Genomic DNA, 12932 nt, shown 5'->3' with positions numbered 1-12932 from the left:
TCAAATAAGACTTCATTTGTATTTTGAACAAAGCCATACAAAGTATATCCAAACAGCATTTAAGAACATAGTCGTAAGGTTTCCTGTAATCTTTTTGTTTTCTTTTCACTAAAAAGGTTACTTCCTTACACATTAATCTATATATTCACTTACTTTTGTGTACATCTAGCATGAAGCCATGAAAATGGACTCTCTTTTTCCTCTCCACTTCTGTGTAAGCATAAAACATGTCCATCACCATTGTCTTTCCTGTACCTTAGGAAAAAAAAACAACAATAAAAGAATCCATTATTAATCTAAACAGTATATACTGTAGCTTTGAGCTAATGAAACCACATTTTTTTCATACTGAACAGCACAAGTCGACTTTTTTGGGGAAAGAAGTTTTACTTTCTATAGTTAAGCTAGCTAAAAATACTAATTTGGCATTACTTCCCCACTTTAAATTCTATTTTTGTGAATTCTAGGATTTGACTTAATAATGAAGGAGAAATTATTTACACATAGGATAACAAGATCATAAACCTAGAGTTGGGAAGAACATGTTGTGCAGTCATTTCAGTCATGTCTAACTCTTGTTATAATTAAAGACATTACTCCTATCTATTAGATGTAGATGTAGATGAAGTATAGGGAGATGATAGGATGACACCTCTCTCCTTTATAACAGTTGCCCAGGCAGGATCCTTTAGGTCAATGGATTATCCCTTCAGGATCCACCTGGGGTTAATTGATATTATTAATGGGCTCTTCAGCTGGGTAACATTGGAATCTGACTGCGTCTCTCCCTTCCCAAAGAAGCTTTGAATAACCAATTCAGGAAGGTACTTCAAAACTTCAAATGTTTTTGGCAAAGAAGGATAATAGTATGGGATAGAGGTATTGGGAGACCCTAATTTTAAATAATGATGAACCTCTAAACTGCAGGCAAGTGAATGAATTAAGATGATTAACTTCTCTCTGGTACAGCCTGGCCAGAGCCACACCAGAGCAGGCAAACTGATGTATAAGCTTTTAGCTTCTTCTTCACTCAATGATAAACCTAACCAGTTTGAGATATCCACCCTTCCACCCTCTTCTTCTTCTCCTGCCCACTTCCCGGATCCCTCCCGGGCCCTGGGAAACCTAGATAACTAAGATGATTGACTTCCTAATATCTAGGGGCAGAAGAATCAGAGATGGTGGTCTGGGTACAGGTTGTTGATGGTACAGGAAGAAACAGGAGGAGCTTGCAGGGTTGAGTTTGTAAGTCTCAATCCCACAAAGACCAGGATCCACTGATCTCCAGTCTCAGGGACAAGAACCAAGAACCTCTGCCAGGGCTATCAGGGTGTTTTTATACCTCCCCCCCCCCCACTCCGGGGCCAAATGCCCTCTCCTGTCCACATGCCTCTCTGGGAACATTCCAACATCCAACTGATCCACCTGTCAATCCCAGTGTGAATTCCTGGCTCCCAGAGATTCAATATAACACTCTTCATGACCCCATTTGGGCTTTCTTGGCAAAGATACTGTAGCAGTTTGCCATTGCCTTCTCCAGATCATTTTAGAGATGAGTAAACCAGATTAAGTGACTTGCCCAGAGTCACATAGCTAGTTAAGTGTCTAAGGCCAGATTTGAACTAAAGAGTCTTCCTGACTCCAGGCCTAATACTTTATCCACTGCATCACCTACCTGTACATGGGAAAGATGTGGGAAGCCATTTACTCCAACTTCCTCATTTAACAAAATGAAGAGACTAGGAACAAGGAAAGTTAAGTGTTTTCCTTTGTGTCAAAAATATAGTAAGTACATGAGGTGGAATTTGAACCTAAGTCCTCCAGCTCCAGTGTCGATGTTCTTTCCATTATAAACAGGAGTGTGTTTATAGCCTGACTAAACTCTGAATTTTAGCTGTTAAGTCTTCTTATTTGCTAGAATTTGGAGATTTAAATAAAATAACTCCATTCATTCATTTATGAAATATATGTTGTGTTTCTATTAGGTGCAAAGAAATAAGAAAGACAATCTGATAGAGACAAATATCAGAAATAAAATATTACAAAAAAAGAACATGCAAATAAAAGCTATAGATGAGAGTTAAGAATTGATTAAAGTGCAGTTTTTTATGAAATCCAGTATACTACATTGATTTGTTCAAAAAACATTTGAGAGAGGGGGCAGCTGGGTAGCTCAGTGGAGTGAGAGTCAGGCCTAGAGACAGGAGGTCCTAGGTTCAAACCCGGCCTCAGCCACTTCCCAGCTGTGTGACCCTGGGCAGGTCACTTGACCCCCATTGCCCACCCTTACCAATCTTCCACCTATGAGACAATACACCGAAGTACAAGGGTTTAAAAAAAAAAAACCATTTGAGAGGCAGCATAGAACAGTAGCAATTAGGCTGGATTTGGGAGGTAGAGGGTTTGGATTCAAATAATACAGCTGCAATTTACTAGCTGAGTGACCTTGGGTAAGGGTCACTTAGCTAGCCAGCCATAGTTTCCATATCAGTAAAATAAAGAGAATAGATTAAATTGCCTTGGGTGTCTCTTCCATCACTAGACCTTATTCTACAAATCCATTTACTAACCACTTATTATGGGCCAGACACTATGACAGATGTGGATGATATAGAAGGGGAAAAAAGTCCCTGAAGTTTGCAATCTATTGGGGAAATGATATGTACAAGTATCACAGTGAGGGTTAGTGATTACGCCTATGATATCAGTGGCATAGAGCAAGCCCTGATGAAGAAACTCCTTCTACCTAACTAGGAAGCATCTTCTGTATACATTTCAGTAAATACCAAATATACACAAAATAAATAAAACTAAGAGGATCCAGAAAGGCTCCTGTTATACTGAACCTCTGGGAGCTTGAAGATCACTTTTGATTGACAAATAAGTCAGTTGGATGGAATGTTCCCAGGGAGTCATGCGAGAGGCAGGAGGAGGGGCAGTTAAGAATCCTGAAAGGGTTCTGGGTCTTTGACCTGTGCTGAGGCTGGAGATCGGTGGATCCTGATCTTGGAGTGAGAGGTGCAAACATCTCTCTGAAAACTCTTCCTGTACTTGAGATACCGTGTCAACCTGTACCTGACCACCACCTTGGTGTCTACTGCCCCTAGATATTAGGAATTACATCATCTAGATATTTAGGTTTCCCAGGGCCCGGGAGGGATCTGGGAAGTGGGCAGGAGACGAAGAAGAGGGTGGAAAAGGGTGGAAATAACTCAACTGTAAGGCTGAAGATCTAGTAAAGAAGAAGTCAAAATATCCCAAGAGTTTACCTACTCTGGTTTAGTCCTGGCCAGACTGAACCAGAGGGAAACTACATTGATTCTTCATTTGCCAGCTGTTGAGATTTCATTAGCAACCAGTAGAGTAGGGTCTCCCATACCACAGTCCTTTACCCTATCCTTCTTGTTAATATAAAGTACTTTCCTAAAGCATTGTCAAACTTGTTTTGGGAAGGGAGAAATCGCAGTCAGAATACAAGGCGTTATCCTAGCTAAAGAGCTCAGAGCAATATATCAATTAACCCCAGGTGGGTCTTGAAGGGATATCTTAGAACTGAAAGGATCCTGCCTGGGCAACTGTTATAAGGGAGAAGGGTTATCTTATTCTCTCTGTATATCAAATTACAATCTCAAACATATCAAGAGACTCCCAATAATAATTATAACACTCCTTAAAGAGTTTTCCAACAAGATGTCTTCCTGAACAGAGGTATCTGCTCCATCATAAACCTAAAAATTTCACTAAACCAAATAATGATACAAAAATCTAATGTGAAACCAATAAAGTACCTTCTACCTCAGAATTGCACCAGAACATGAACCAAAAGTCCATAGGTAATTTAAAATAAAGGGGGTCTCCAAAAAAATCAAGGCCAGAAGAATCCAACTAACTTGAATCTTTCTAGCTTGCTTAGAGATGCCAAGAATACCCGCTGCCTGTAAAGCTTTGAGCCTGGAAGCAGCAGAGCCAAAGGCTTCTCCAAAGAAAGTCCCAGGATGGTCTGAAACCCACAGTAGTGTCCTTGGAAGTGACCAGGAACAGTAGTGACCAATCTAAGTGTGGTACCACTCCCTAGCAAACTATATTGAAATACGAAGGACGGGCAACCTGCTGAACCTCAAAGATGGAAGGATTGGAAGGTGGGAAGAGGAGATCCTGGAAATGGAGGTCAGCACTAGAATAAGAGGTGACCCAGATTGAGACCATTACAAGCTTACCACTCAGTCTTTTTTATTATTATTTAATTTTTTATTTATTTGTTCATTTGCCATATTAAAATTCCAAGAATATGAAAAAATAATCATGCATTCTTATTGAGTTCGCAGGAAATGAACCTTGGGCTCTGGCACAAAACCCCAGTTCTGAAAGTGTAAGGCTAGAAAGATAAGTAAATATAAGAAGATGCAGACCATTATAAAGAGTTATAATAGAGGCAACTAGGTATCTTAGTGTAGAGAGACAGGCTTGGAGACAAGAAGTACTAGATTCAAATGTGGCCTAGTTGTGTGACCTTGGGCAAGTCACTTAGCCCCAATTGCCTAGCCCTTACCGCTCGTCTGCCTTAGAATTGATATTTAGTATCATAAGGCAGAAAGTAAGGTTTTTTTAAAGCTATAATAGATCAAGGGTTCTTAACCTTTTCCATGGATTTGACACCCCCAAGAAGATTACTGACCAAACCTTCTCAGAGTAATGTTTTTAAATGCATGAAATAAAATATGTAGGATTATGAAGGAAACCAATTGTATTAGAATACAATTATCAAAATGTAAGTTAAGAACCTCTGTAATAGAGTGAGAGATATCCAAAATTTTAACCTAAAAAGTGAGTAGCTCCCTAATAACTCCAAGCAGACTCAAATAAAAAAAAAGATTTTTCACAAAGACTAGACATGATTATTTAGGAAAAAAATTAAATAAAATCTCTAGAGGAAAGAAGAGAAAGCATAACTAGTTTAGAACTGTTAATAGTAAACCTCCGCTAAGTAAAAGACCCCCTGAAAATTAGAACAGATATAAAAGAAATCAATAATTATACAAAACAGTAAGGAATGTTAGAACAAATTTTTAAAAAAAAAAGAAAATATGAAAATCAAAATGGTGAAGTTGTAGGAAACAGGACAATCAAATTCCTCTCCACAAAACTCCTCTAAACTGATCTAGAAAATGTTCCAGGTTGGATCCTGATAAGGAAATCCAGAGAAAGTCACAGTGAGTCATTTGTTCAGCCCAATTCAACATAGCAAAGGCAGAATGGTCTCCAGACACTTAGGGACTGGATAGGTCAGTATACCACTTGTAGAGCACTCTAGCACCCAAGGGAAAGGCTATACACCAGAGTAAAAGGACATCAGCAAACTAGATTCAAGGTACCTGTGATGGGGACAGATACTATCAGTTTTGTCACTCACTGCCCGATTCTAGGTTACAGATCCAGGGAAGATTAAGAAGAGGGCCTGTAAATGGGGGTGGTAGTCCAAGGTAAGAAGCACAGTAGCCCTAGGCCTGTGATGGTGAATCTATGGCACACGTGACAATGCTGGCATGCAGAGACCTCTCTATGGGCATGTGTGCCAATGCTGGCCAGAGTTTTGTTATTAAAAAGGCAGAGGGATTGGGGGAGAAGCTGCTCCCTTGCCCCTTTCCACTGCACCTGCCCACCCCTCTGCACAGCAGTCGTCCAATGGAAGTGCTTACTTGCTCAGGTCATTCCCTCTCTTTCTCCCACCCCTTTCTGGGGTAAGGGGCGGGGTACTTCAGTGGGGGGGGGGGGGGAAACAGGGCATAGAATGATGTGTCTAAAAGATTCTAAAAGGTTCACTATCATTGCCCTAGACTATATATTGAGAGAAGAGTAAGATCAGAAACAGGCAGCAATTGTATGGCTCAAATTCCAGGGACAAAATGCAGTCTTATTTCCAGTATCTAGCCCTGCCTGCAGAGGAATAATCAGGGCAAGAATCTCAGGCCAAAGTGGAATCTAAAGTTTTGTCCTTCTGAACCAAAAGAGTTTTCTAGCTAGCTATAAGAAGTGGAGTCCATCAGCATCTACTGTTGTTCAAATCTAAAGTCAGATCAGAAACTTGCTCAGAACAAAGGGACAACATGTAGACGTTGCCCTGCATCAGACCACTTTGGGAGCATTGACAAAGGTTCTCAGCCTGTCTCTGAGACCCTGGGAAAACACAACACTCAGCACTCCAAGAAATCTGCAAGAGGACAATCCCAGATGTTACTTCAAAACTGTAGCACTGCCCAGACCTAATATCAATTTTAAAGTCAGTAAGTAAGCTAGAAGAATAAAGAATCAAAAAGAACCCAAACATAAAGAATTATTATGGGGGTAGGGAAGTTCAAGACAAACCTACAAGATAAGAATGACTCCAAAACATCTAGAAGCAAAGCCTCAGAGAAAAACACAGCTGTTGTACAAATTCAAGATGGAAAAGATGAAGCTAGAGTTTTAAAAAAATTAATTTCTTTGAATAAGCCATCAAGGAACTTCCTAAGAAAAAATCCCCAGGGCCATATGGATTCATAAGTGAATTCTATCAAATTTTTAAAGAACAACTAATCCCAATACTATACAAATTATATGACAAAATAATCAAAGAAGGAGTTTTACCAAATTCCTCTTATGATACAAATATGGTACTGATTCCAAAGTCAGGAAGACCAAAAACAGAAAAAGAAAACTACAGACCAATCTCCTTAACGAATGCAGATGCAAAAATCTTAAATAGAATATTAGTAAAAAGACTCCAGCAAGTTATCACAAGGATTATTCTCTATGATCAGGTAGGATTTATACCAAGAATACAAGGATGGTTTAATATTAGGGAAACCATCCACATAATTGACCATATCAATAATCAAACCAACAGAAATCACATGATTATCTCAACAGATGCAGAAAAAATCTTTGACAAAATACAACACTCATTCCTATTGAAAACACTAGAAAGTATAGGAATAGAAGGGCCATTCCTCAAAATAATAAACAGTATATATTTAAAACCATCAGCAAGTATTATCTGCAATGGGGAGAAATTAGGAGTTTCCCCAATAAGATCAGGAGTGAAGCAAGGATGCCCACTATCACCTCTATTATTTAATATTGTTCTAGAAACACTAGTGATAACAGAAAAGAAAAAGAAATTGAAGGGATTAAAGGAGGCAATGAGGAAACTAAACTATCACTCTTTGCAGATGATATGATAGTATACTTGAATAACCCCAGAAAATCAACTAAAATACTAGTGGAAATAATTAACAACTTTAGCAAAGTTGCAGGGTATAAGATAATCCCACATAAATAATCAGCATTTCTATATATTTTCAACAAAACTCAGCAGTAGGAGTTAGAAAGAGAAACTCCATTTAAAAATCACTCTGGACAATAGAAAATATTTAGGAATCTATCTGCCAAGACAAACACAAGAATTATGTGAACACAACTACAAAACACTTTTCACACAAATAAAACTAGATCTAAATAATTGGGAAAACATTAATTGCTTCTGGGTAGGATGAGCTAATATAATAAAAATGACAATCCTACTAAATTAATCTACTTATTCAGTGCCATACCTATCAAACTACCAAAAAACTTTTTCATAGAATAAGAAAAAATTGTGGTACTACAAGTAGTCATCAAAACAATATGGTGCTGGCTAAGAGACAGAAGGGTGGATCAATAGAATAGACTAGGAGTAAATTACCTCAGCAAGCTAGTGTTTGATAATCCCAAAGACCCCAGCTTTTGGAAGAAGAACTCACTATTTGACAAAAACTGCTGGGAAAATTGGAAAACAGTATGGGAAAAATTAGGTTTGGATCAACACCTTACACCCTATACCAGTGATGGACAAACTACAGCCCATGGGGCAGATGCAGCCCCTGGAAATGTTCTATCTGGCCACACAACATTATTCCTAATCTGACAAATACAATGAGTAGGATACAATACAATGAAACTTTGAAAGAGTTGTCTTAGAAACAGACTGACAGATGAGCATTTCCTTTCCTTTGGCCCCTCTTTAAAAAGTTTGCCCATCACTGCCCTATACCAAGATAAATTCAAATGAGTAAATGACTTAAATATAAAGAGTGAAATCATAACTAAATTAGGTGAACCTAGAATAGTATACCTGTCAGATCTGTGGAAAAGAAAGGAATTTAAGACCAAACAAGAAGTAGAGAACATTACAAAGCATTGTCATATTCAAACTCTGGAAGCTGAGAGCCTCACCTTGATTGACAGGTGAAGACAGCTGGAGACATCAGAATGTTCCCAGAGGCCATGAGGACAAGAGGAAAGGCAGTTGGCCAGAGGGTATAAATACCCTGACAGCCGTCTGACAGGGGCTTTTGCTTTTTGGCTTTTGCTTTTGATGTTGGTTTTTGCTTTGGCTTTTGGTTTTAGAGCCCTGGCCTGAAACCCTTGCTTTAACATTAATCTGATCTTGGACATTGATTGACCTGTGGGTGACAACTGTCTTCACTTGTCAATAAAGGTGAGGCTCTCAGCTTCCAGAGTTTGAATATGTCAGCTTAAAATGAATGACTTTGATTATAACACATTAAAAAGGTTTTGTACAAACAAAACCAATACAACCAAAATTAGAAGGAAGGCAACAAACTGGGAGAACATTTTTATAACAAAACTCTCTGACAAAGGTTTTATTTCCCAAATATATAAGGAACTAGGTCAAATTTTTAAAAGATCAAGCCATTCCCTAATAGACAAATGGTCAAGGGGCATGAATAGGCAGTTTTCACAGGATAAAATAAAAACTATCAATAAGGACATGAGTGTTCTAAATCCCTCCTGATTAGAGAAATACAAATTAAAACAACTCCAAGTACCACCTTAAACCTAAAAAACTGGCATTATGGCAGCAAAGGAAAGTGATAAATGTTGGAGGAGATGTGGCAAAATTGGGACACTAATGCACTGCTGGTGGAGTTGTTAACTGATCCAACCATTCTGAAGGGCAATTTGGAACTATGCCCAAAGGGCTTTAAGAGACTGCCTACCCTTTGGCCCAGCCATAGCATTGTTCGGTTTATACCCCAAAAGAGATAATAAGGAAAAAGACTTGTACAAAAATATTTATAGCTGCACTTTTTGTGGTGGCAAAAAATTGGAAAATGAGGGAGTGTCCACTGATTGGGGAATGTCTGAATAAATTGTGGTATCTGATGGTGATGGAATATTACTATGGTCAAAGGAATAATGAACTGGAGGAATTCCATGTGAACTGGAATGACCTCCAGGAATTGATGATGAGTGAAAAGAGCAGAACCAGGAGAACACTGTACACAGAGACTGATATGTTATGGCACAATCGAATGTAATGGACTTTTCTACTAGTAGCAATGCAATGACCCAGGAAAATCCATAGGAACTTATGAGAAAGAACACTATCCACATCCTGAGAAAGAACTGTGGAAACAGAAATGCAGAAAAAAACATATGATTGATCATGTATTTCAATAGCGATATGATTAGGGTTTTCATGTTAAAAGATCACTCTATTGCAAATATGAATAACATGGAAATAGGTTTTGAACAATGATACATGTATAACCCAGTGGAACTGCTTTGTCATCTTCAGGAGGGGGGAGTTAGAAGGGGGTGGGGATCATGAATCATGGAACCATGGAAAAATTTCCTAAATAAAAAAGGGAAAAAAATTAATTTCTAAAAAATAAATGGAATGAGATTTATAGAAGGAAAAATTAGAAAGGAAATTATACTTAGCACAAGAGATATAAAACTGTCAAAGCAACAAAATCCCTGAAAATTAGAATGTACCAAACAAAAGCTAATGATTCCATGAGGCATCAAGAAACAAAGTTCAAAAGGCTAAAGATATATAAAAGGCTAAAATTACAGAATAAAATGGAAGGTATTTCAGAGCAAAAACAACTGACAAATCAAGAGGAAAACTCTTAAGAATTATTGTTCTATATGAATGCAATGACCAAAAAATAATAATAACCTAGACAGCGTATTTTAATAAATCTCTCAGAACCAGAGGGAAAAGTAGAAATAGAAAGGATCCACTGGTCATCTCTTGAAATAAACTCCCAAATGAAAACACCTAGGAATGTCAGAGCCAAAATCCAAGGCTTCTCAGTCAAAGCAAAAATACTGAATGCAACCAGAAAGAAAGAATTGAGAAAGTATTGAAAGTATTGAAAGCCATAATCAAGTTCACACATGATTTAGTTGCTAACACTATAACCAAGTGAGGAATTTGGAAAGCAGTATTTTAGGAGACAAAGGATATAGATTTACTGCCCAAAATAACTTACCTAGCAAAACTGAGTATAATGCTACAGGGGAAAAAATTAATCTTTAATGAAATAGAGGACTTCCAAAAAACCAGAACTTTGGAACTATGCCCCAAAGGCTATGCATATCCTTTGGTCCTATAATACCGTTACTTGATCTGTATCCTAAAGAGATAGTAAAAAAAGGGAAAATTACCTACTTGTACAAACACATTTATTGCAATTCTTTATGTAGTGGTGAAGAATTAGAAATTGAGGGGATATGCATCAGTTGGGGAATGGCTGGACAAATTATGGTACATGTTGGTGATGGAATACTATTGTGCTATAAGAAATGATAAATAAGATAATTTCAGAAAAAGCTGGAAAGATCTGCATGAACTGATAACAGAGTGAAATATGCAAAACCAGGAGGACACTTACACAGTTATTATATGATGACCAGTTCTGAAAACTTGGCTACTCTCAACAATGCATTGATCTAGCACAAATACAAAAGGATTATGACAGGGAATGCTATCCACCTCCAGAAAAGAACTGCTGGAATCAGATGGATATGGATCAAAGCATACTATATCTTCCATGACATTGTATTTATGGTTTTATTTTGGGGTTTTGATTTTATCTGAGTGTGCTCTTACAACAATGACTAATATGGATGTGTGTTTTGCATGATAATAAAAATAAATTTTTATTAAAGAGGAGGGAAGCATATGACCCCCTCTTTGAACACCTGCAATTAATTCTTTCAAGTACTATTTCCTCCAAAAGTTATTTTGGGGGCAGCTGGGTAGCTCAATGGATTGAGAGTCAGGCCTAGAGATGGGAAGTCCTAGGTTCAAATCTGACCTCAGACATTTCCCAGCTGTGTGACCCTGGGCAAGTCACTTGACCCCCATTGCCTACCCTTACCACTCTTCTGCCTATTGACTCCAAGTTATTTTTACTTTTATTACAGTATGTTCTTGTATTCTCCCACACAATCACTTGAGCAATATTTGTATTGATGAACCTGACATAAAGGGGCTCTTGTCTAAGAGGAAACTGCTGTTTTATGCAACATGTAAATGATAAGTGATAGATGTTTATGACTATTGGTGCAGGAAGTTCTCTTCCCCCAAGTTTTCCCCTCTTCCCTGTATTTTAGGAAAATACAATTTTTTCCATTGTTATCATATACACTTTTCCTACCTAAAGAAATATTCCTCTTCCCACTTCCTGGACCAAAGTGACAGTAACAAATAAACAATACTGCAGATGAAAAAGAAAAGAAAGAAAAGACCAGAGCTTCAGAGAAACTCTGAAATTCAAATACAGGAGTGAAGAGAAACATAGAAAGGTAAACATGAATAAATAGCAACAAAGGACTAAAGAACAAACTGAATATGGGGAAATGATATGTGTCCCCTCTGCACTCTATCATCATTAAGGGTCATAAAGAGAATCTAAGCAGACAAGGCCTGGGAATGATTCAGTTATGTCTTCTTGATCTTAAGAGAAGAATGGAAAGAGAAAGAGGAACATGGGAAGGGTGGGGAGGGCAAAGAGGGATGTGGTAGGAAAAGAAAGATTAAGGAAAATTATCTCATGAACAGGTTGTGCAAGTGGACTCCAATACAAACAAGGAAGAGGAGGTGGGGGGGCTGACACTTCAATCTAACTCTCATCTAAACTTGTCAAAGGAACAAAGAAAAAATGTGTGTGTATACATACATACATATATATATATGTATGTATGTATACACACACACACACACACACACACACACACAATTAGGTGGTACATTTAGCCTCAGAAGGGAAATAGGAGTGAAAGGGAAGAAATGAGGAAAGGGATTAGAGGGTAGGCATATTAAGGCAGGGATTAGTACTAAGTAAAACAAAATCTAAGGATGCCCAAAAATATCTTTTAACTGTTTTTGAAATAGCAAAGAATGAGAATCTAAGAGAGTATCCATAAACTGGGGAATAAATGAATAATCTGTACTGTATGAATGTGATGAATTATTTTAAGGAATAATAATAGAGAATTTCAGAGAAACCTGAGAAGACCTGCCTGAACTGATACAGAGTGAAGTGAATAGAACTAGGAGAACAATTTAAACAACTTTTAAACAATTTAAACAAATTAAATAGTTGAAAGACCTCTTATGGGGGGTAGCACTTGATCCATACCTTGAAGAAAGCTAACAACATCAGGAAGGGACAGTAAGAAGAGAAATGATGAAGAATAGTCTGAGTGAGGCATGAAGGCAGGAGATGGAGTGTCACATACAAGTAAAAGAATAAAGTCTAGTGTCAGTCATATGGGGATGAAGGAGCACAAAAAGGCAAGAATAAGTTCAAGTTTGTGAATTTGAGCATTGATAACTCTAGAGGTAAATCTTAACACCAAAAAATTTGCCAGTTGTATTCTTTCTTTTTTTCAAACATTTATTAATATTCATTTTTAACATGGTTACATGATTCATGCTCCTCCTTTCCTCTTCGCCCCCTGCACTCCCCCCACCCATGGCCGATGCACATTTCCACTAGTTTTGTCATGTGTCCTTGATCAAGACCAATTTCCAAATTGTTGGTAGTTGCATTGGTGTGGTAGTTTCGAGTCCACACCCTCAATCATGTTCACCC

The 12932-nt window shown here is 37.9% G+C and overlaps 1 protein-coding gene across 2 annotated transcripts in view; it reads right to left on the bottom strand.

Annotated features, from left to right (window-relative positions):
• The window catches only part of AFG1L (AFG1 like ATPase), a 217422-nt gene that overhangs the window by 138558 nt on the left and 65932 nt on the right, over positions 1–12932 (bottom strand). For both annotated transcript variants that reach the window (XM_044676669.1, XM_044676670.1), the window contains exon 4: positions 154–255. In XM_044676669.1, the coding sequence (XP_044532604.1) occupies positions 154–255 (102 nt within the window). The remainder of the gene's footprint in view (positions 1–153; positions 256–12932) is intronic.

The sequence above is a fragment of the Gracilinanus agilis genome, chromosome 4 (genome assembly GCF_016433145.1).
Source record: "Gracilinanus agilis isolate LMUSP501 chromosome 4, AgileGrace, whole genome shotgun sequence".
NCBI classification, from domain to species: domain Eukaryota; kingdom Metazoa; phylum Chordata; class Mammalia; order Didelphimorphia; family Didelphidae; genus Gracilinanus; species Gracilinanus agilis.
Note: the sequence above shows the minus strand (reverse complement) of the source record. Positions and strands in the feature narration are given on the sequence as shown.